At 43.3% G+C, this 26,005-nt stretch overlaps 1 protein-coding gene and 1 long non-coding RNA gene across 2 annotated transcripts in view; one reads left to right on the top strand and one right to left on the bottom strand.

Moving 5' to 3' along the window:
- LOC120519132 overlaps positions 1 to 26,005 on the bottom strand; it is a 69,101-nt gene that overhangs the window by 33,636 nt on the left and 9,460 nt on the right. The window lies entirely within an intron of this gene.
- tmem238a (transmembrane protein 238a) overlaps positions 20,902 to 26,005 on the top strand; it is a 36,077-nt gene continuing 30,973 nt past the window's right edge. Inside the window, exons 1-2 of the mRNA XM_039742258.1 lie at positions 20,902 to 21,054; positions 21,718 to 21,776. Of these exons, the coding sequence (XP_039598192.1) occupies positions 21,038 to 21,054; positions 21,718 to 21,776 (76 nt within the window). The 5' untranslated portion in view covers positions 20,902 to 21,037. The remainder of the gene's footprint in view (positions 21,055 to 21,717; positions 21,777 to 26,005) is intronic.

Raw genomic sequence — 26,005 nt, 5'->3', positions numbered from 1 at the left:
ATACAGTTAAATTAGGGTTTTACCGAGATTCCACTGCTGATGAAGTATCTATTATAGCCTTGACTTTATGCCTGATCACTATTACTGCGTCTGTACGACGATGAGTTACGAGGGTTAGCGGCCGTCCATCCACAGCACCTTCCACCTTGAGCCCATCCACAGTATACAGGTTCACCGAGGAGAGGTAAGCTTGGTGCAATGTGTCCCACCTCACTGCACTTGAAACAGATACTGGTGGGGCTGATCTTTCCTACAGTCAGGAGCCTGTCTTGAAATTGCACAGGGGAGGCTCTATTCTTTGAGGGCATCCTGATCGGGACTTACTGCGGTTGTCAGGCTTCTCTGACTTCTCCATGGCATAGCTGCATGATGTCGCTCCAGTGTTACGATGAGCGTGTCCATATCCTTCCAGAACTGGCATTGGACCTGTCAGAAAAGATCTTCTGGCAAAGAATGAAATAATTACAAGGGACAACGTGTACCTCATTCTTCAAGATGTTTTTCCCCGGCTTCAGCCATCGTGCTGCTTTGCCCCATAGGTTGATTGCTCGGGAGAGTGATGGTCATTCTGTGTCAAACTGCCATTAACGGTGTGTTGTCACATCTTCAAACAGTCCTAATTAGCAGTGGTTTTCTTGATGAGATCGTAGTAAGCCTTCTTACATCACCCTCATCAGGAATGGGGGGTCTATAATGTGAGCCCAATCATTTCCATCCCATCTGTGCTGGAAAGTGGTTCTTTCAGAAGCTTAGAGGAATGGCCGCCCATGTCCTCTTTAGGGCAAAGTGGTATGAGTGCCTGTGGTGGTTCAAATGCCTTTTTTTTACCCTCAGGGCCTCTCATGCCGTCCCATCAGGCTTTCAGAAAGCTAGTCCCCTGGTTGGCCAACTGTGACTAGAGGATCTGGAGTTGTGCAGACAGTGCTACTACAACCGTAGTCAGGTCAACTGTCAGGTCTCCCCAGTAAATCCTGCAGACTATGCCAATGTAAGAATGAAACAATTAAAAATGATTTTACAGTCCTTCCCTTTCAAAGATCCAAGAGGACAGTGGGAAAAAGATCTCTTAATCAATATATCAGAAAAGGAGTGGAAAGTAGCAATGCAGAGACTTCACTCGAGCTCCATATGCACAAAGCATACAATTATTCAACTCAAAATTATATATCGAGCACATCTGTCTCGCCTAAAACTGTCCAAAATGTTTCCAGGGTGAGAGCCAACCTGCAAACGCTGCAATCGAGCTCCAGCCTCACTGGGTCACATGTTTTGGGCCTGCACCAAATTAACATCATTCTGGACCAAAATTCTGAACTTGGTGTCACGATCCCTCCTAACCCATTAACAGCTGTGTTTGGTGGGCTCCTAGATGGGCTGAAAGTGGAGAAGGACAAAGAAACTACGATTGCATTCACTACACTTTGGCACGCAGACTTATTTTACTAAGTTGGAAGAATCCTAACTCTCCTCTTTTAAGTCAGTGGGAAACCGATGTTTTATACTATTTGAAATCGGAAAAAATCAAATATTCAGTTAGAGGATCTGTACAGAATTTTTTCAAAACCTGGCAGGATCTAATCAGTAATATTTTAGAAAAAGCTCTTAAAGCACCGAGAAAGCAATTATCTCCGCATTTCTTTTTCTTCCCCATTCATCTCTATTGGCCTATTAAACTCATCAATTGAGGTATGTTTACAAGCCTTAAGTTTTACCCCGTTGGCCATGCTATCTCTCTCAGAGGTGGGGGTCGGCTTGTTTTCAATCCTATTTTTTGTAAAAATTAATTAATTTGTATGGAATGATTACAATAAAATTAATAAAATTAAAGAAAAAAAAAGAATGAAACAAGATAAAGAGTTGGGGCACCAGATGGTGAATCCCATATAATTGGCAGATGATTTAGTAATTAAAAACAACAAAAAAGAAAACAAAAACACTTTTGTCAGTTAATGCTGCAGCACAAGTTCTTCTTCAGACAGGAGTCATGGGTTGGCTGACTCCTTCTAGTTCTTCTTATATACAGTACGGTCCTGGCAGGAAGAGGCGGGTTTGTTGGCTGAAGCGGAAGTGATGTCACAATTCCTCTTGCCTTTGAGTTTCCATTCTGAGGGCAGAAAGGAAAGAAGATGTGAATGGCAGCACCAGCCACTGAACTGGAGTGGCATTGCAATAGTAAATACGCCCTGAAAATGTCTCCTGTTCACATGTGGGTGACAATGTATAATCGGTAACATTATTATTATTAGGGACCATGCATTGAAGCTGCTTTTCTAGTCTCTTTTTCGCTTTATCCCTCTCTTTTTTTTATAATTCTGCCGCCTTTGTCAAAATGGAAACAAAATGAATATTTATAATTTGCTAGAAAAAAAGAGAGATGGCAGTGGAGTTTTTGACCAGATTGTTTAATGGAATCTTGGAAAGTGAGAGGATGGCTGAGGAGTGGAGAAGAAGTGTACTGGTGCCGATATTTCAGAATAAGGGGGATGTGCAGGACTGCAGTAACTACAGGGGGATAAAATTGATGAACCACATCATGAAGTTATGGGAAAGAGTAGTGGAAGCTCAGTTAAGAAGTGAGGTGATGATTAGTGAGCAGCAGGATGGTCTCATGCCCATAAAGAGCACCACAGATGTGATGTTTGCTCTGAGGATGATGATGGAGAAGTTCAGAGAAGGCCAGAAGGAGTTGAATTTCGTCTTTGTGGACCTGGAGAAAGCATATGACAGGGTGACTGAGAGGAGCTGTGGTATTGTATGAGGAAGTTGGAAGTGGCAGAGAAGTACGTAAGAGTTGTACAGGATATGTACGAGGGAAGTGTGACCGTGGTGAGGTCTGCAGTAGGAGTGATGGAGGTGGGATTACATCAGGGATCGGCTCTGAGCCATTTCTTATTTGCGATGGTAATGGACAGGCTGACAGACGAGATTAGACAGGAGTCCCGGTGGACTGTGATATTTGCTGGTGACATTGTGATCTGTAGTGATAATAGGGAGCAGGCTGATGAAACCCTGGAGAGGTGGAGATCTGCTCTAGAGAGGAGAGGAATGAAGGTCAGTAGGACCACCAAGACAGAATACATGTGTGTGAATGACAGGGAGGTCAGTGGAATGGTGAGGATACAGGAGTAGAGTTGGCGAAGGTGGATGAGTTTAAATACTTGGGATCAGTAGTACAGAGTAATGGGAATTGTGGAAGAGAAGTGAAAAAGAGAGTGCAGGCAGAGAGGAATGGGTGGAGAAGAGTGTCAGGAGTGATTTGTGACAGACGGGTATCAGCAAGAGTGAAAGGATGGAAGTGAGACCAGCCATGTTATATGGGCTGGAGACGGTGGCACAGGAGACAGAGCTGGAGGTGGCAGAGCTAAAGAAGCTAAGATTTGCATTGGGTGTGATGAGGATGGACAGGATTAGAAAGGAGGACATTAGAGGGTCAACTCAGGTTGGTTGGTTGGGAGACAAAGTCAGAGAGGCGAGATTGCACTGGTTTGGACATGTGCAGAGGAGAGATGCTGGGTATATTGGGAGAATGGTGATAAGGATAGAGCTTCCAGGTAAGAGGAGCAGAGGAAGGCCTAAGAGGAGGTTTGTGGATGTGGTGAGAGAAGACATGTAGGTGATGGGTGTGACAGAGGAAGATGACGAGGACAGAAAGATATGGAAGAAGATGATCCGCTGTGGCAACCCCTAACATGAACAGCCGAAAGAAGAAGAAGAAGCTAGAAAAATAAAATGTGTGGCAGGCTGATATTTGTATTTGTAATTTCATAACTTACAGTGTTCACCTGTAAGTTCCTCTTGGAGGTTCACACTTACTTCTCCGTTGTTTATAGATGCCGCTGTATGAATTGTTCTCTCCATCTGTGTATTGTCTACACTGATTGGTCAGGCCCGCATCAAAGGAATCGTTGCCTATCCCGGCAGAACTGGGCACAAGACATGAAACCAGCCCAGAACGAGGAGCTGTTTCACTGTAGTTCACAGTCAGTTACACTGGGCGGCTTTACAATTACATTTCAATGCAAGCATATACAGTATCTGCAGTGTAAACAATGACTTATTGTCGAACAAGACATAAGGCACAAAGCAGGCGTTATCTGATGTAAAGTATTGGACTGTGGGAGGAAACTGGAGCAGCCAAAGGAAAGCTATGTGGACAGAGAGAAAACATAGAAACTCCACACGGGGAACATCCAGGACTAGACACCTTGGTCCTCATATTCACCATGCTGCCCCACAATGTCACACAGTTAGCCACAATGCTCCTGATTCATCAAGCTGCTATTTTTACATAATTAATGAATATGGATACTTTTGTTTTGAGTTAAAATATTTTGTTCATTTATACTTTGCATACACTTTCTTTTTTTGGTGTTAATTCTAATTAAACGCTAATATCTGACACTCTATAAGATGGTGCTACAGCTTTCACTAGATAGTAATGGGGTACAGGGCGGCACGGTGGTGCAGCTGGTAGCACTGCTGCCTCGCAGTAAGGAGACCTGGGTTCGCTTCCCGGGTCCTCCCTGCGTGGAGTTTGCATGTTCTCCCCGTGTCTGCATGGGTTTCCTCCCACAATCCAAAGACATGCAGGTTAGGTGGATTGGCGATTCTAAATTGGCCCTAGTGTGTGCTTGGTGGGTGGGTGTGTTTGTGTGTGTCCTGCGGTGGGTTGGCACCCTGCTCAGGATTGGTTCCTGCGTTGTGCCCTGTGTTGGCTGGGATTGGCTCCAGCAGACCCCCGTGTCCCTGTATTTGGATTCAGCGGGTTAGAAGATGGATGGATGGTAATGGGGTAGAACAGAAGATGAATACCCGTGTGCTTGTATATTTGTATATTTATTTTAAGATGAGAAAAATCAAATGCACATTTTTTTAGTTTCCTTTCGCATTTAATTTATAGAGATGTTCAGGCAATGCTGAGCCCTGGTTAAACCCTCCACAGTGTCTTCCGACTGCTCTATAAAATTAAAATAACCAGACAGCATATAAAATGGGAGATAGAAAAATACACCCATGTCATAAAAACTCTGGGTTTTAAAATTTTAACATTTCTCCAGAATAATAAATTTATTCCTACAAGTCAAGTTGGGGAGTGTGCACTGGTACCGCGCATTGCCACATCCACTACATGACGAAACAACACGGGATCCCGGCTGGCAACCCCCCAGGCAGACACACGGTCTCCCCGGAAATGACCCTCTATCTGCCGCAGCCTGGTGTTACGTGGGTGACCCCTTGGCCTGGTCCAGCCACTCGAGTCCCCAACAATGAGGATCTTACAAGCTGGATCACCCTCAGGGAAACGCGCCACATGGGTGTAGTGCCGTAACTGACACTCCCTCGCAATGCAGGTCATGTGCCTCATTCGGGACTCCATGAGCAACACAAAGTCAAACCAACGGTACCCAAGGATTTTCTGGAGAGACACAAGGAGTCCAGTCTTCATCTTAGGTCACTGGTTAGCGTCCATGTCTCGCAACCATATAGCAAGACAGGAAGCACCAGGACTCTACAGACTTGGACCTTCGTCCATTTGTAGATATTAGGAGCACCACACACCCCTTTCCAGTGACCTCATGACCCCCCATGTTCTCCCAATTCGTTTACTGACTTCATAGGAAGAGTCACCAGAGACATGAATGTCACTGCCAAGGTAAGTAAACCTCTCGACGAGGTCGACACTCTCTCCGCAGACAGACACACTGCTGATGGTCGTGCCCAAGAGGTCATTAAAGGCCTGGTTGTTGGTTTTTATCAGGACACTCGCAAGCCCAGACACTCAGACCCCTCACTCAGTCTCTCGAGCGCCCCAATCAGAGCCTCCATTGACTCCACGAAGATCACAGCATCGTCAGCAAAGTCAAGATCCGTGAACCTTTCCTCACCAACAGATGCCCCACAGCTGCTGGACCCCACAACCTTGCCCAACACCCAGTCCATGCCAGCATTGAACAGAGTAGGAGGAAAACACACCACTGACGAACCCCAGAATCAACTGGGAGAAACACAGAGGTCCTGCCTCCACTCTGCACAGCACTCCCAGTATCAGTGGACAGGCCGGCCATGATATCCAGCAACCTCGAGGGTTGTTCACTGTACAGACTGTGTGTACCTGTACACTGGTTGCTGGTTTATTCCTACCCTCTTCTAAAATAATAAAATACTTTCCACTCCTTGATACTGACCTAGAAGATGGGCCACTTGCTTAGAAAACAAAAGATTTGTTCAGACTCTGCTATTTATTTCTTTACTATAAAAGTTAACAACTCTTTTGATTACTGAACACAGCGGTGGTTTGGTGGCGAGGTGGCACTGTAAACACTGCTGCTGCCCCACAGCTTCAGCTAGCAGGTTATCTTGCCAAGAGGACAATCTGTATGGAGTCTGCCTGCCTTGGCAGGTTTTCCCGAGGTAATCTGACTCCCACCCACATCCCAAAGCTGTAAATACTTCTGTCTCCTGCAAACAACAACATTTATTTATATAGCACATGGTCATACAAACAGTTGCTCAAAGTGCAAAGAGCCCATTAGGAGTAAATGTGCCCTTTCTTCTTCTTCTTCTTTCGGCTGCTCCCGTTAGGGGTCGCCACAGCGGATCACCTTCTTCCATATCTTCCTGTCCTCATCATCTTGCTCTGTCACCCTCATCACCTGCATGTCCCCTCTCACCACATCCATAAACCTCCTCTTAGGTCTTCCTCTTTTCCTCTTCCCTGTCAGCTCTATCCTTAGCATCCTTCTCCCAATATATCCAGCATCTCTCCTCTGCACATGTCCACACCAACACAATCTCACCTCTCTGACTTTGTCTCCCAACCATCCAACCTGACCCTCTAATGTCCTCATTTCTAATCCTGTCCATCCTCATCACACCCAATGGAAATCTTAGCATCTTTAACTCTGCCACCTCCAGCTCTGTTTCCTGTGCCACCGTCTCCAACCCATATAACCCAGCTGGTCTCACTACCGTCCTGTAGACCTTCCCTTTCACTCTTGCTGATATCCGTCTGTCACAAATCACTCCTGACACTCTTCTCCACCCTGCCTGCACTCTCTTCTTCACTTCTCCTCCACAATCCCCGTTACTCTGTACTGTTGATCCCAAGTATTTAAACTCCTCCACCTTTGCCAACTCTACTCCCTCATCCTCACCATTCGATTGACCCCCCTCATGTATTCTGTCTTGGTGGTCCTACTGACCTTCATTCCTCTCCTCTCTAGAGCAGATCTCCACCTCTCCAGGGTCTCCTCAACCTGCTCCCTACTCTCGCTACAGATCACAATGTCACCAGCAAACATCACGGTCCACGGGGACTCCTGTCTAATCTCGTCTGTCAACCTGTCCATCACCATTGCCAATAAGAACGGGCTCAGAGCTGATCCCTGATGTAATCTCACCTCCATCACTCCTACTGCAGACCTCACCACGGTCACACTTCCATCATACATATCCTGTACAACTCTTACGTACTTCTCTGCCACTCCCGACTTCCTCATACAATACCACAGCTCCTCTCAGTCACCCTGTTATTTGCTTTCTCCAGGTCCACCAAGACACAATGCAGCTCCTTCTGGCCTTCTCTCTACTTCTCCATCAACACCCTCAGAGCAAACATCACATCTGTGTTGCTCCTTCTTGTGGACTGAAATCCTAAAGGTTGGTTTCTGCCTTGTGCCTAATGCCCCCGGGGTAGCCTCTGGCTCTCTGCAACCCTAAAATAAAAAAAGCAAGTTTAGAAAGTTCATTGATCGATGGGACTGTTAAAACGTTAGGACAGTGGAGTGATTTGAGCATCAGCACACAGCTTTTAATACAACTCTTTGCTACATTTACCTGCTGTGCTCTCTCTCACCTCAAGTTACCATTTGCAAGGGTATCCATTGCAGACAGTTAATGAATAATTAAATTTTTTAATCATTTATTTATTTGTCTTTTTCATCAGCACTTATTCCTCTAATCGCATGTACTTTCTTGTTAAATGCTTCAAGATTAAATTCGATTTAATGTATGCACTGGTAGATATGACTAGCTTGTAAACTCCCCTTCATTATTATCCAGGTCAAAAGTGCATTTTATATGAAGCTTCTTCATTGGATTTTAAGGTCATTAAAGATAAAGTTTATTATAATACAACCAGAAATGGCGCACTGCTTACACTTGACTTGAGCGTTCCTAGTTCTCTTCCTCTTTGTCTGTACGTTTAGCGTTCGTTGGCTCAGAGGTTGATGCGCTTGCTCCTTCCTGAGTAGCTCTTCTTTTCTCCACCCTAGCGGCCCGCTTCTTCTCTTCTTCCGTCGGCATCTTTTCATGTTAAAACTGATAAAGTCAGTGTTTGTGTTGCAATTACTTAGTACGTTTTCCTTAATTCTTCACTTAAGCTGGCACTTAAGTCTTCAATCTGCCTCAAGAACGATTTAAGATATGACGAGGGAGAGAAAGTGACGGTGAAGGTGGCAGGGAATGAGAACGGCGCCCATATGCATGCGCCGCACAGGCCGAGAGTTGATTCAACAATAAAATAAAATAAAAATAAAAAGAGGAATAACCTTGGAGGTCAATCATCACCCTGAAAGTGGATAGTAGACAACACGTAGTATTTGTGTACCAAATTTCAGGTCAATCGGTCAAACGGTTTGCAAGGTGATTTAAAATCCTGGACTGACAAATGGACAGCCATGGTAGCGCATTATATATAAAGATATAGGAATTAACACTGAATGGGGTGCCAGATCACCACAGGGCACCCATCTCTACCCAAATTTAAATTACCAGTGAATTTAACCTTCATATTTTTTGGAATGTGAAAGAAAAACAAAACAATAGCATCCAAAAATGACCCACGTATACGCAAGGAGTTTAACAATACATAGGAGGACACAGCAACAAACCTAGTCTCAGTACCTGGTCTACTGCACCACTGTACCCCCAAATAGTAAAATACACAATTTATTTGATTTCCAACTCCACCACACACCACATCCACATTTTAGAGTAAAAACAGAAAGTGTGTCTAATGTTCATGTTTATGTGAATTTCCCCTTGGGATTAATAAAGTATCTATCTATCTATCTATCTATCTATCTATCTATCTATCTATCTATCTATCTATCTATCTATCTATCTATCTATCTATCTATCTATCTATTATATAGTGTCTTTCACATCATCTGTCTATCTATCTATCTATCTATCTATCTATCTATCTATCTATCTATCTATCTATCTATCTATCTATCTATCTATCTATCTATCTATCTATCTATCTATCTATCTATCTATCTATCTGTTTCTCCGCTTTAGGGCAAGTATAGTGGCACAGCCACACAGAGCTTCTGTGAATTCATCTTTGTGCAAATTCCACCAAAGGACTCACTGCCTAAAAACGAGCAGCAGGACATACTAGTTAAGCCAGCATAATGAAAACCAGTGATTCCCAAACTCGGTCCCGGGGAACCCACCGTGGCTTCAGGCTTTTGTTCCAACCAACCTCCATTTTGAATTGAACGCCTAACCTCATCAAGTGAGCTTTTATGTTCCCAGTTTCTGTGTTTGAGTCAATGCTGATGACTTGACCCCGTAATGTTTCTCTTTAGCATATGGAAGACATGCTCATCCATCCATCCATTCATTATCCAACCCTCTATATCCTAAAACAGGGTCACGGGGGTCTGTTTTAGTCAATCCCATGCCAACACAGGACGCAAGGTAGGAAACAAACCCCGGGCAGGGCGCCAGCCCACCACAGGAAGAAATGCTCAGTTAGAATTAAATATAGAAATTACACAGCTAACTTTGGTGAATTTGTATTCAAATATACTAAGCAGTTATGTGGGGTTAATGTAACAACATTTTGACTTTCTGGTATGCATAGTATAGAGAAAGTATAGGAATCATGAAGAAATTCGACCTCAAGATTTTGATGAATCTCGACGTTTTAGACCTTCCTGAGTCTGAAAATACTGTTTCTGAAATTATGATTGTCTGCATGTACAGTGCATCCGGAAAGTATTCACAGTGCATCACTTTTTCCACATTTTGTTATGTTACAGCCTTATTCCAAAATGGATTCAATTCATTTTTTTCCTCAGAATTCTACACACAACACCCCATAATGACAACGTGAAAAAATTTACTTGAGGTTTTTGCAAATTTATTAAAAATAAAAAATTGAGAAAGCACATGTACATAAGTATTCACAGCCTTTGCCATGAAGCTCAAATTGAGCTCAGGTGCATCCTGTTTCCCCTGATCATCCTTGAGATGTTTCTGCAGCTTCATTGGAGTCCACCTGTGGTAAATTCAGTTGATTGGACATGATTTGGAAAGGCACACACCTGTCTATAGAAGGTCCCACAGTTGACAGTTCATGTCAGAGCACAAACCAAGCATGAAGTCAAAGGAATTGTCTGTAGACCTCCGAGACAGGATTGTCTCGAGGCACAAATCTGGGGAAGGTTACAGAAAAATTTCTGCTGCTTTGAAGGTCCCAATGAGCACAGTGGCCTCCATCATCCGTAAGTGGAAGAAGTTCAAAACCACCAGGACTCTTCCTAGAGCTGGCCGCCCATCTAAACTGAGAAGGGCCTTAGTCAGGGAGGTGACCAAGAACCCGATGGTCACTCTGTCAGAGCTCCAGAGGTCCTCTGTGGAGAGAGGAGAACCTTCCAGAAGGACAACCATCTCTGCAGCAATCCACCAATCAGGCCTGTATGGTAGAGTGGCCAGATGGAAGCCACTCCTTAGTAAAAAGCACATGGCAGCCCACCTGGAGTTTGACAAAAGGCACCTGAAGGACTCAACAAAATTCTCTGGTCTGATGAGACAAAGATTGAACTCTTTGGTGTGAATGCCAGGCGTCACGTTTGGAGGAAACCAGGCACTGCTCATCACCAGGCCAATACCATCCCTACAGTGAAGCATGGTGGTGGCAGCATCATGCTGTGGGGGGTAGGAACTGGGAGACTAGTCAGGATAAAGGGAAAGATGACTGCAGCAATGTACAGAGACATCCTGGATGAAAACCTGCTCCAGAGCGCTCTTGACCTCAGACTGGGGCGGTTCATCTTTCAGCAGGACAACGACCCTAAGCACACAGCCAAGATATCAAAGGAGTGGCTTCAGGACAACTCTGTGAATGTCCTTGAGTGGCCCAGCCAGAGCCCAGACTTGAATCCGATTGAACATCTCTGGAGAGATCTTAAAATGGCTGTGCACCGACGCTTTCCATCCAACCTGATGGAGCTTGAGAGGTGCTGCAAAGAGGAATGGGCGAAAATGGCCAAGGATAGGTGTGCCAAGCTTGTGGCATCATATTCAAAAAGACTTGAGGCTGGAATTGCTGCCAAAGGTGCATCGACAAAGTATTGAGCAAAGGCTGTGAATACTTATGGACATGGGATTTCTCAGTTTTTATATTTTTAATAAATTTTCAAAAACCTCAAGTAAACTTTTTTCACGTTTCATTATGGGGTGATGTGTGTAGAATTCTGAGGAAAAAAATGAATTGAATCCATTTTGGAATAAGGCTGTAACATAACAAAATGTGGAAAAAGTGATGCGCTGTGAATACTTTCTGGATGCACTGCAAACACGATAACTCGAAAACACTCTGAACTCAGTCTGCGAAATGTTGTACATCTGCTTTATATCAAAAATAAGGAATCCTATCAACTTTTGGGCCACTTCTGACAACTGGACGTGGTATTTTAACTGAATACTTTCACGAATTTTCAAGCAAACTATGGTTATAATTACAGATATTTCAAAATTGGTATAGATATTTATAATGATAAAAAGCAAACAGAAGAGTGTTTTTAGTATTTTATTTATTTATTTATAAATCACTTTAAAGACAACATCAAGGCTGACCAAAGTGCTGTACAATAAAAAAAAGAAATCCCAACACATCAGACACACAAAACCAAACAGTAAATGAAACCGAAACACATAAACACATAAGAACTGAAGAGATTCCTAATAAAAAGTATACAGACAGCCAACATATCATACTGGGTTAAAAGCCAGAGAGTAAAAATAGGATTTAAATTCAGCTAGCGAAGGAGCCGGCCTAACGTGCAACGGTAAATCATTCCAGAGTTTGGGCGCTGCAACTGAAAAAGCTCGATCACCTCGAAGTTTGCATCGTGCCTTGGGAACACGTCAAATTTTTAATAACCAAGTATTTAAATAACCATCCAAATTTTTTGTATCATGGAAATATAAAGGTGTACACGATATCAAAAACTGCATTTGATATAAGGCATATTCATTCAATAACTATTATTAATTTTATTTTAATGTATACATTATCAGTTTAACAATAATATGGAAACACTGAACATGCCATGTAAATATAAAGATGTATTGGGAACAATAAGCTGCTACGTCCCCGTCGTGTTCCCGGTAATACATTTAGTTTTAAGATTTTTTTTTATTTATTTCCGCCATCATTATCATAATTAAATGCAGCTAAATGCAGTGTTACCTATAGCAATTCATTGCAACAAATATTATATAAGACTAACACTTTTTCTATGTTTTTAGGAGAATATAACTCTTTAACTTTGTACGCAATCGAGGTAATGTATATGTAATCGCGAAAAAATTCCACCACTGTTTTCGACCTCCCAAAGTGTGAAAATATCATCTTATATATGAACATCTACACGTGGAAGTGTGTCTGTCTGTCCGGCCCGGACGTGAGAGGTGGAGTCGGGGTAAGAGCTCCGCCTCCAATGAGACAGGAAACTCGCTTAGCCACAAATAACACAAGCGAGGCGAGCACGTCGGCAAAACGAGACCTCCGAAGAAAGACAAAGTCGCTTAGCCACTAGCATCGACAAAACGGTATCCCTTGTGACAGATAGGGGGCGCTATCGCTCCCATGAACCCTTATCCAAAACGCCAGACACCAGATAAAAGTCCAAAAGTAGACTTTATTTATAGGACACAGTGCACAAAGCACCCTCTCCTCCACAATACTCATTAAATTAAACACAATAATCACAATAAACAATTCCTCCACTCCTCCACGTAAAAGCTCAGCTCGACGCTCTGGTGTCTTTCTCAGTCTTTAATATTCCCTGACCTGGAAGTGTTCCCACAGTCCTTCAGTCCATAATTCCTTATTACTTCCGGGCCAGATAAAAAGTCCTTCTTCTTGACCCTGGAAGCACGTCACTTCCGCTGTCGCTTTGCTTATGACGCACTTCGGGGTTATAGGGCACATGTGACTCTCTGGGCCTCCCTGCAGCGTCCTCTGTTGGCCCCAGAGGTATCCAGCAGGGCTGTTAAGGAAAACTCCATCATCCATGATTCCCTGCTGGTATCCAGGGCACCTCCATGCTGCAGGGAGAGCTCCATCTGGTGGCCTGGGGGTATTGGCCAGGATGACAAGCCGGCCATAGACAACACCCTTTTACTTTTCCTTCCACCGCTAATACAGAAGCGAGATGAACACGTCGGCACAAGGAATCCTCCTAAAAGAGAGACGCCCAGAGGAGTTCCTTTCAATTACCTGACATCTCTACGCTTCGGTTTATTTTCTGTCAGTTTCAGTAGTTTCTAGGACCCCGGGCTTTTTACAGCTAGTTTTAATATAAAGTTTGATTATAAACAGAGATAAATGATTGTGTATCGATATTATCAATTAGTTATAGATGAGAAAACAAAGAGATATGATATTTGAGAAATATTGAGCATCTGGAAGTGGCCTTTTCCTAATGTCAGAACACGAGAAAGTCAAGGGGAGCGCACTCCCAATTTTTATCCTGATTTTCATTCTGCTTTTCAAGTTGTTCTGGTTATCCAATCCATCATTTACTGATCAGTGGGTCTGATGCTAAAGTAGTTGCTGCTTTTCATCATTCAGTGTTTTCCTGGGTGTCTTCTCTGCTCGTTTATAATTATCATAGTTCGTATACAATGAGGGGCGGCACGGTGGCGTAGTGGGTAGTGCTGCTGCCTTGCAGTAAAGACTCCTGGGTTCGCTTCCCGGATCCTCCCTGCGTGGAGTTTGCATGTTCTCTCCGTGTCTGCGTGGGTTTCCTCCCACAGTCCAAAGACATGCAGGTTAGGTGCACTGGCGATCCTAAATTGTCCCATGTGTGTGTGTGTGTGTGTGTGTGTGTGTGTGTGTGTGTGTGTGTGTGTGTGTGTGTGCTCTGCAGTGGGCTGGCGCCCTGCCCGGGGTTTGTTTCGTTTCTTGCTCTCTGTGTTGGCTGGGATTGGCCCCAGCAGACCCCCGTGACCCTGTATTAGGATATAGTGGGTTGGGTGATGACTGATTGACTACATAATAGATAGATAGATAGATAGATAGATAGATAGATAGATAGATAGATAGATAGATAGATAGATAGATAGATAGATAGATGTGAAAGGCACTATATAATAGAACTGGGAGGCATGGTGGCGCAGTGTGCTCCGGTTTCCTCCCACAGTCCAAAGACATGCAGGTTAGACACATTGGCAATCCTAAATTGTCCCTATTGTGTGCCCTGTGGTGGGCTGGTGCTCTGCCTGGGGTTTGTTTCCTGCCTTGCACCCTGTGTTGGCTGGGATTGGCTCCAGTAGACCCCCGTGACTCTGTAGTTAGGATATAGTGCGTTGGGTGATGACTGATTGACTACATAACAGATAGATAGATAGATAGATAGATAGATAGATAGATAGATAGATCTGTAAGGCACTATATAATAGATAGATAGATAGATAGATAGATAGATAGATAGATAGATAGATAGATAGATAGATAGATAGATAGATAGATAGATAGATGAGAAGGCAGATAGATATGATGTGAAAGGATAGATAGATAGATAGATAGATAGATAGATAGATAGATAGATAGATAGATGTGAAAGGCACTATATAATAGAACTGGGCAGCAACAACCTTTATTTATATAGCACATTTTCATACAAATAATGTAGCTCAAGGCAGCATGGTGGCACAGTGGAAGCGCTGCTGCCTGGCAGTTAAGGGACACGAGGTTCGCTTCCCGGGTCCTCCCTGCGTGGAGTTTGCATGTTCTCCCCGTGTCTGCGTGGGTTTCTTCCCACAGTCCAAAGACATGCAGGTTAGGTGTACTGGCGACCCTAAATTGCGCTTGGTGTGTGTGTGTGTGTGTGTGTGTGTGTGTACGCCATGCCCGGGCTTTGTTCCTGCCTTGCGCCCTGCGCCAGCTGGGATTAGCTCCAGCAGACCCCGTTACCCTGTGTTAGGATGTAGCAGGTTGGATAATGACTGACTGATTGAGTACACAATGAAGAGAGTAAACTATAGCGAAAACCATCACAGGATAAAAAGCAAAGAAAAGCATTTAAAGCTACAGCAAAATCAGAAAAATCTCTAAATTTCTTACAAAGGTAAAAATCACACCGCCGTGCTTTTCTCAATACAGAACTGGAGAAGAGGAGCAGCTAATAAGATGAGATCAGTTATTATCACTGAATTTGGAGCTGGCTGGAAACAAAAACCTGCAGCCACAGTGGACTCCCGGAAACGGGTTTGGGAACCATCGCTGTAAAGTAACAGAACGCACCTCCAGTCACGACCAGAACTCCAAATGTAAAATACTGACACCAAGTAGACGATTGAACACAACAAGCTTTACTATAATGTGGGACATTTCTGGATTATTTTACACCATCTCTCTTGTGGTCCCATTTCTACAACATTGGGTACCGAAAACTAGAATAGAAAACAAGTCCTCATGCAAACATTCCCACTAACTCATACCGTGATAATTTTCAGCAGCTAGTGTGAACTGAACATACAGAACATTGAGATGTGGGATGAAAATGGAGAAGAGAAACCTTGTACTGTACAGAGATAGGAAAATGTGCAAAGTGCAAGTCGATAGTGAGTAGTTAGGAAACTGATCCCAGACCCCAGACACGTGAGGTGGCTTTACTAAACCTAAACATGGTCACAACACGCTGCCACATTGTCAGTCATTTTCTAACCCGCTTAGTTCTGAACAGTGTCGTGTGGTGTACTGGAGGCCATCCCGGATAGTATAGGGCACAAGGCAGGAACAAACCCTGGACATGGTGCCAAGTCCATCGGAGGGCAAACACATAACACTACAGCCAATGCAGGATCACCAGTCCATCTGAAGGAAACCCAGCAGACTTGGGGAGAACATGCAGACACCATGCTGGGAGGACGAAGGATGCAAACCCTGGTCTCCTTACTGCGAGGCAGCAGCGCTACCACTGCGCCACCATGCCACCCACATATATATATATCTTATATATAAATATCTACATGTGGCATGTCTACGCGAGGCAGTCCGGAAATGCAAAGCCACAGCACGAAGCTCAAAGAGCCAACAAGGCAGCCCCAAGTTAATGAGTCAGAGACAAACTCGCTAAGCTGCTGACAGACAAGGGGGAGAGCACGTCCACAAAACGAAACCACCAACTCTGTAGTTTCATTTTTTTCTCATTATTTCAATGGTTTCATAAGAGCCCGGGCTTGTTACAGCACAGGCTTTCACAACTTAAATATATATATACATATATATACCTATCTGTTTATGTATTCATTTATTTAAAGAACTTCTGTCTTCTTCTTCTTTCGGCTGCTACTGTTAGGGGTTATCACAACGGATCATCTTCTGTAAAAAGCCAATTTTCCCCGGGGGACAAATAAAAATTCATCGCCTTTATAAGCCACTTAATATCTATCTATCTATCTATTATATAGTGCTTTTCTCATCTATCTATCTATCTATCTATCTATCTATCTATCTATCTATCTATCATATAGTGCCTTTCATATCTATCTATCTATCTATCTATCTATCTATCTATCTATCTATCTATCTATCTATCTATCTATCTATTATATAGTGCCTTTCTATCTATCTATCTATCTATCTATCTATCTATCTATCTATCTATCTATTATATAGTGCCTTTCTATCTATCTATCTATCTATCTATCTATCTATCTATTATATAGTGCCTTTCTATCTATCTATCTATCTATCTATCTATCTATCTATCTATCTATCTATCTATCTATCTATCTATCTATCTATTATATAGTGCCTTTCTATCTATCTATCTATCTATCTATCTATCTATCTATCTATCTATCTATCTATCTATTATATAGTACCTTTCACATCTATCTATCTATCTAACTATCTATTATATAGTGCCTTTCTCATCTATCTATCTAACTATCTATTATATAGTGCCTTTCTCATCTATCTATCTATCTATCTATCTATCTATCTATCTATCTATCTATCTATCTATCTATCATATAGTGCCTTTCACTAGCGCCCGCACAACCCATACATCAAATAAAAACATGAGATGTCCTCACAGGTGGCGCAGTGGTAGTGCTGCTGCTTTGCAGTAAGGAGACTGTGGAAGATTGTGGGTTTGCTTCCCAGTTCCTCCCTGTGTGGATAGCGCATTGAGTACTGAGAAAAGCGCTATATAAATGTAATGAATTATTATGTCTGATGATTACTTAGATCTCAACCTCTCTTCGTTAGGTAGCATTGCTACTAAAAAATAAAATTCAAACAATCAAACACAGAAATCGTAATTACATATTTATAATCACATGCATACGGTCATTAAGCTCAGGTTTTTCTAAGTGAATTAAAGACAGTTTCTTGAATTAACCTCTAAAGGACCCCACATTTCCTTGAACGTAACCCAAAGGATATTCTGGCTGCTGTGAGTTCCACCAACAAAGATAACTGCAGTTTGCTCAGTAGACACACACACTGTAAGTGCTTCAGAATTACAATATGTTGTGATGTCAACAGCGTAGTTGTGTGTATTTTAGGCTTTAGAGTAAATTGTTTCTTATTTTTATTAGTCCCTCACTCTTATTCTCTCTCTCTCTGTGCTTATTTCAGCTTTAAAGTTAACTGTTCATTTGTCGTGATCACAGATGTTTATTATTCCTGATTGTGTTTTTAGTTCCCTTCCTATTTTCAGAAACAACCTTGAAAGAAACTTTGAACTAATGAGAATTCTACTCCCCGACTGAAAAACTGGACACAACCCGATGTTTCTTGCTTTCTTATTATCGGCACTCAGTGTTCAAGCCCCCCTACCGTCACCTTGAGCGTCTGCTGTACACATCTGTACGTTTGAGAATTTCTGAGTTCCTGCCTGAACACCCTCAGTGCAAATTACTTACCAGCTGAATCAAATTACCTGGCCTCCTTATTTCTTTGATTACCCCGACATACAGCAGCACTCAATCAGACAGATGTAATTACAATATGGATTGTTTTATATAAATGCGAGTGTGGGAGTCATTGATGGGGGGCCCGATGTAAGACTATTAAAGTGGGCTGTAGTGGTTTTGTAGGCCAGTCTCTACACCTGACACTACACAGGAGGCTTCACGATGGCTTTGGATCAACAGTGGGGGACATGTGAGCGCGCATGCTGCCTGGACACAAGCTAGTGATTGGTCACCTCCGGCTGGGTCACCTGGGTGAGGTGTATGACGTCTGAAATCTGAAATGCACCTAAAATCTGGAATAGCCTGCCAATATGAATTCACCAGGCTGATATGGTGGAGCACTTTAACAAACTGCTGAAAACACATCACTTTAACATGGCTTTCTCACAGCTTCATCTTAGTTTAATCCTGATGCTCTGTATATTCAATTAATCATCATTATCATTCATGGTGGCTCCATAATCTGTACTCACCCTTACTTTCTCTGCTGGTGTGTTTCCAGTTTTCAGTGTTCTGTGTGATCTGTGCCACCACCACCTGATCAAAGCACCGTGATGTCCCTCCATTGATGGATTAGAGGCCAGAAGTCCACGTGACCGTCATCATCAAGTCCTTCCATGAGAACCCTGAATACCATGAGGACTGATTGAGGTCATTGATGTCAGATAGAATGCCTAGATGGGGCTGGGTGGTCTCGTGGCCTCGGGACCCCTGCAGATTTTAGTTTTTTCTCCAGCCGTCTGCAGTTTTTTTTTGTTTTTTCTGTACTCCCAAGCCATCGGACCACCTTACTTTTATTCTATGTTAATTAGTGTTCCCTTATTTTAATTCTTATTGATTTTGTCTTTTTTCCTCTTTCTTCATCATGTAAAGCACTTTCAGTGACATCATTTGTATGAAAACGTGCTCTAGAAATAAATGATGTCGTCGTTGTTGTTGAAAGACTCAGAAGACCCGGTGACCCTGAGTAACATCAGAAGGTGTTTGAAATTATTTATTTTTACTTTTTTTTTCCCATCACCTTTTTATGATGAAATACATTTATTAAAAACTGCTTAATTGTCCACACAGCCATGAAAGGCTTGGCTGGCAACTTGTGATCTGAGCGTGTCCATCTAATCATCTAACCATTGCTTTATAGAACAGAATCACAATCAGCCAGTATGTGGAATGATAGCAGGAGGCAAACTGCCAACAATTCAATATCTCTGAGGATGAAACTGCAGCACATATGTGAGATAATCACAAAAGTGAAGACTTCAGTTTGGACCTACAGTAGATAAATTATACTGTATTATTATATTAATATTCATACATCTATCATCCAAAAGAGTATACTCTAACTACAAGGTCACAGGGGTCTGCTGGAGCCAATCCCAGCCAACACAGGGTGCCAGCCCACCGCAGGGCACACACACACACGGGACAATTTAGGATCGCCAATGCACCTAACCGGCATGTCTTTGGAAACCCACGCAGACAACATGCAAACTCCATGCAGGGAGGACGCGGGAAGCGAACCCGGTTCTCTAACTGCGAGGCAGCAGCGCTACCCATTGCGCCACCGCACCACCCTTGTTGTTATTACTATTATTATAGTGTATTATAGGGTGGGGTGGCGCAGTGGGTTGCGTTGCTGCCTCACAGTTAGGAGAACCGGGTTCGCTTCCCGCGTCCTCCCTGCATGGAGTTTGCATGTTCTCCCCGTGTCTGCGTGGGTTTCCTCCGACAGTCCAAAGACATGCAGGTTAGGTGCATTGGCGATTCTAAATTGTCCTTGGTGTGTGTGCCCTGCAGGGGGCTGGCGCCCTGCCCGGGGTTTGTTTCCTGCCTTGCACCCTGTGTTGGCTGGGATTGGCTCCGGCAGACCCCCGTGACCCTGTAGTTAGAGTATAGTGGGTTGGATAATGAATGGATGGATGAATATTAATATAATAATACACTATAATTTTTCAACATATCTACATAATTTAGGTCCTCCCTTCATGGAGTTTGCATGTTCTCCCCGTGTCTGCGTGGGTTTCCTCCGACAGTCCAAAGACCTGCAGGTTAGGTGCATTGGCGATCCTAAATTGTCCCATGTGTGTGTGTTCTGCGATGGGCTGGCGCCCTGCCAGGGGTTTGTTTCCTGCCTTGCGCCCCCTGTGTTGGCTGGGATTGGCTCCAGTAGACCCCCATGACCCTGTGTTAGGATATAGCGGGTTGGATAATGGATGGATGGATGGATTACAGGGTATTATGTAGATACATTTTCCATGCATGAGTTCACTCCACAACAACTTTCTGTCTGCTTTGATAAACATCAAGGATTTCTCTTTTAGTTATGACACACAAGTATATATTTATTCAGAACTAATACATAAACTGTTTATGCACTGATTTTACTTCGTTTTCACACTTGTGTGTCACCTGGAATCTTTAAAGAGTAACCGTTTCCTTAAATAAACCCCAAACTGTCATATTTTTTAACAGCCACCTTTTCCTTATTGTGTTCAAAACTTGCTCTACAGAATATCTAGGACTGAGCTCCCTACCACTTAATAGCTGAAGTGCCATCAAAAGTTGGCTAAGGTGGTACTTCCTTCAGAAAAGCTGATTAAGGCAAGACAGCTCATGTCCGTCCGCCCGCCCGCCGTTGATACAAACTTTGCATAAGGGGGAGGAGAGGCTCGCACTGAGTGAGAACCAGTTTGTCGGGTTTGTTATAGGAGGCCTCAGACGTCTGCTACGCTCTTTTATCAAAACGCGAGAAATATAAAAGGACATCAAAATGACTTTGTTTGTCTTTGCTCACTTCAGCGTGTAGATGATCGGAAGGGAAAGGTAAGCCAGCGCGGTTAGCGATATGATCTCCATGTTTAATATTTCATACTGGGCAGGGTACAATACTTTTCTAGTTGTGGGTGGAGGGACGTGAGAGCGGACAGATCATTAATAGAAAGGAGACAATCGACAAGCAGAACAAAAAAGAACGGGACCAGATAAGGGGAAAGGGAAAGCAAATAAGTAAACTGAGAAAGGCAAGAGAGAACAAAAGGGAAAAAAAAGTTACAGCGCGCGCGAGCATACGATTGGGAGCAGAACACAACAGAATAGAAGAGCAGAAAGGGCTTAGAAAAAGTGAAGGAAAAATGAGCAGAAATACTGAGGGAGAGGCAAGAGGAGAAACAGATAAAACACGCAGGTAATACATCTAGAGAGATTCTGGCTGGGGAGAAGTAAAGTGAAATGGGAAGAGAGAGAGAGAGAAAAAAAGGAGAGACACATGAAGTGAGACTGACAGGGAGAAAAATACGAAGGACAATCAGGAGAGGACAGCACAGGGAAAAGCGCATAAAGAAGAACTGGAATCTGTCAAGATCGTGAAGAACACATGAAGGAGTGGCTGCAGGGTTATTTCAACATAGACGGATGACAAACCGTCTGATCAGGTGAAGTTACATACTATGAAAATACTCTGTTTTTTTTTTTATATATTTTACACAGAATTTTCAATAGAGCAGACCACAACCAGCACCGGGAAGCCACGAATCGAGCATATGCAGGTAAGAAGAAGAAGAATATTACTACATTTTATTTATTCGTAGGCACCTTTGTAAACACTCAACGATACCGAACAATAGATAAAACACACATTATAAACGAAACTAAAAATACAAAATTTATAATCAGGCAGAGCAATTTAGGGCGGCATGGTGGCGCAGTAGTAGCGCTACTGCCTCGCATGGAGACTGCATGGAGTCTGCATGTTCTCCTCGTGTCTGCGTGTCCAAAGACATGCAGGTTAGGTGCATTGGCGATCTTAAATTGGCTCTAGTGTGGGTGGGTGTGCACCCTGCGGTGGGCTGGCACCCTGCCCAGGGTTTGTTTCCTGCCTTATGCCCTGTTTTGGCTGGGATTGGCTCCAGCAGATTGGGATTCTCCGTGAGAACCCTAAATCCAAAGAGGACTGTTTCATTTATGTTAGGTAGAATGCCCAGAGGGGACTGGGCGGTCTCATGGTCTGGAATCCCTACAGATTTTATTTTTTCTCCAGCCGTCTGGAGTTTTTTTGTTTTTTCTGTCCCCCCTGGCCATTGAACCTTACTCTTATTCGATGTTAATTAATGTTGATTTATTTTGTCTTATAATTGTGTCTTTCATTTTTCTATTCTTTAATATGTAAAGCACTTTGAGCTACTGTTTGTATGAAAATGTGCTATATAAATAAATGTTGTTGTTGTTGTAGCAGACCCCCGTGACCCTGTATTCGGATTCAGCGGGTTAGAAAATGGATGGATGGATGGATGGAAAATGACTGACTGACAGAGCAATTGTAGTCAAAGAGAAAAAGCACTCTTAAACAAATGAGTGTTAGGTTTAGATTTGAAAAGTGAGAATGAATCAATGTTTCCGAGCTCGGAAGGTAATGATATCTTTATATAGCATATCACTAAATTAAAGGATACTTCATAAACTATAAAAGAAAATAAAACCAAATTCAAACAGTAATACATAGTGAGAAGGTAAGCAAAATGACCCCTTTGATTGGCTAACTAGAAAGATTACAATATGCAGGCTGACGAGGCAAGTCAGGCCCCTTCTTCAGGCAAAATGGAATCAAGGTTCGAAAGCTTTCCATATTGTAATCTTTCTAGTTAGCCAATAAAAGAGGTAATTTTGCTTGACATCTCAATACATTCATAATGGCTAACACGGTATGACACCCGAGTACAACAGTAATACATGAAATTAACAAACAGGTATTTTTAAAAGACATACAAAATAAATTAAAATGTAGAAAAACGCAGACAAAAAACGGGTGGCATGGTGGTGCAGTGGGTAGCGTTGCTGTCTCCCTGGGTCCTCCGTGTGTGGAGTTTGCACGTTCTCCCCGTGTCTGTGTGGGTTTCCTCCCAAAGACATGAAGGTTAGGTACATTGGTGATCCTAAATTGTGCTTGGTGTGTGTGTGCCCTGTGGTGGACTGGCGCCCTGTGCTGTCTGGGATTGGCTCCAGCAGACCCCCATGACCCTGTAATTAGGATTTAGCAGGCTGGATACTGACTGTATGTTTTCATTATGGGCTAAATGTAAATCACTATTACTTTAATAGACTGAGTTAGTTTTTGTCAGATTTGCATTTCCCAGTTATAGCGAATTCCGCTTATAACGAGCAAATAGTGTTGGTCCCGTCAAATTCACTATAACCGAGCCTGATTGTAGTTACTTTATATTTTACAATCAATGTAGAGAAGCAACAACCAAAAAGAATGTGAGAATTATATAGAGCCCACCGTGTAAAATAAACGTCAAGAGAACTTCTGCTTCATTTCTATCATGCTAGAGAAATTCCAGAGGAAGGCTAACACACTCATTACAGGACTATAATACACGACCTGTGAGGAGGGACTGAAGGAGCACAAGCTGTTAAGCGTTAAATGACGTATCACAGGATAAATGATTAAAAGAAATCATGAGAGGGAATGCCAGCTATTACTCTAAAGCAGCACAAACAGAAGCTGGGCAAGCGAATAAGGAACTACTAAGCAAACAATGGGGCTGACATCAGAACCTTTGTGACTTTCAGCTCCCAACCCTGCATTATTCTAGGTATGTTAACTCATCATTTCCCATGTAATTGTTAGCTAGTTATTTAAACTTTTAACATTGTTAATGAAAGATACGACACAGAAATATTTATTTGGAATATGTGATTTAAAAAAAAGGTTTGGGGCAGAGTGGTGGCTCTGTAGCTAAGGATCTGCGTCAAATCCTGTTTCTGCCAAAAGGGATCTTACTCTGTTGGGCTCCTGAGGTGGGTGCTCTTGATGCTGCAGCATTAGGCTCATTCCTGAAATAGGCCCAGATGTACGGTGAGTGTTGAATGCACAGGCCGAGAAAAAACAGGCCTTTTTGTGCTGAAGCATCAGGTCAAATTTCGTCTTAATCCGGCCCTGCCCCTGAGTAAGGCCCTTAACCTGAAAGATTGCTCTAGGGGTGCCGTACAATGGCTGACCCTGTGCTCTGACCTCCAAAAGTCATGTAAAAAGGCAATTTCCCCTTGGAGATTAATAATGTACATAAAAAAAGAGGATACTGTACTTGAAAACTGTTCCCATATGTTTTTTACAGACAGACAGAGCATGAGTGTGTCACACAAGTGAGGATTTAACCAGAAACCCTTGTGACGTAACCTCCAGCACTCTCACTATTAGACTATAATGTTAATATTCTATACTTCATCGTCTTCTTTTGGCTGCTCCTATTAGAGGTTGCCACAGCAGATCATCTTCTTCCATATCTTCTCTAACAATTCTAGAGTGTATGCACAGCTAAAATTTGAAAAGCAATGAATTATACAGATATTCACTGAATTTATACTTTGACCGAAATCTTTGCATATGAAAAGCAAGGGTGCTGCCGAAAAGAAAGTGAAGGGTCTGAAATGAGGGCTTATTTTAAGCACAGACACAGTTGAAATGATTCCTCTAGATTTACATAAGTGACCATAATTCACTTTTGTGCACTGTGCACCTTTAAAAAACGTATCAATCACAAATAGGCACTCAAAAACAAAGTGACAGGAAACAGACGGAAACGAAGCAGCTATTACCTTGAGTCTGTAACCAAAAATTCACAACCGCCTCCCTCCACTTGGGCACAGCTGCCAATAGTTTCACCTCAAAAGTCAAATTTCATCCATTATCCAACTCGGTATATCCTAACTACAGGGTCACGGGGGTCTGCTGGAGCCAATCCCAGCCAACACAGGGCACAAGGCAGGAACAAATCCCGGGCAGGGTGCCAGCCCACCACAGGGCACACACCCACACACCAGGGACAATTTAGGATCGCCAATGCACCTAACCTGCATGTCTTTGGACTGAGGGAGGAAACCCACACAGACACGGGGAGAACATGCAAACTCCACGCAGGGAGGACCCCCATATAAAACAGACAAGTTCATTTCTTTGGTATCAATCAGTTACATGATCTTTATTTTATATACTTCAACTTTATTGTCATATGAACTCAGTACAATGAAAATTGTCAGAGCAGACTGGCACAGGCACCCTCAGCCCCAAAGAAGGCACTCGGAGTTTCAGGACGGGCAGCAGAATCAGGCCTTCTTGTACGGCGCACATGCAGACTCACTTCAGATGACCTGAGTGATCAGCCATGGACAGCTCTTCCATTTGTATTACACAAGTCATTATTCACCCTCATCTGACCCCTCAACACTTCTGCCCCTAATTAATTCCACCATTATTTCTCAGCTGGGGGGTCTCAAACCCCTCTCTGTCCATCATGTCTGTCTGACATGGCCTACCTGTACTCCCTACTCACTCGGCGCTTGCTGCCATTATCTACAGCCGAAGAGTTCACATTCCCTGTCTAGGCGAGGGGTCCATCCGGGAAGCAAACCCAGGTCTCCTTACTGTGAGGCAGCAGCGCTACCACTGTGCCACCGTGCCACCCAATACAGTATGTCCATCCATCCATTTTCTAACCCTCTGAATCCGAATACAGGGTCACGGGGGTCTGCTGGAGCCAATCCCAGCCAACACAGGGCACAAGGCAGGAACCAATCCTGGGCAGGGTGCCAACCCACCACAGGGCACACATACACACACCAAGCACACACTAGGGCCAATTTAGAATCGCCAATCCACCTAAACTGCATGTCTTTGGATTGTGGGAGGAAACCGGAGTGCCCGGAGGAAACCCACGCAGACACGGGAGAACATGCAAACTCCATGCAGGGAGGACCCGGGAAGCGAACCCGGGTCTCT

This window comes from Polypterus senegalus, chromosome 18, assembly GCF_016835505.1.
Source record: "Polypterus senegalus isolate Bchr_013 chromosome 18, ASM1683550v1, whole genome shotgun sequence".
Classification (NCBI taxonomy): domain Eukaryota; kingdom Metazoa; phylum Chordata; class Cladistia; order Polypteriformes; family Polypteridae; genus Polypterus; species Polypterus senegalus.
The sequence above is the reverse complement of the archived record's forward strand: the minus strand, read 5'-3'. Positions and strand labels throughout refer to the sequence as shown.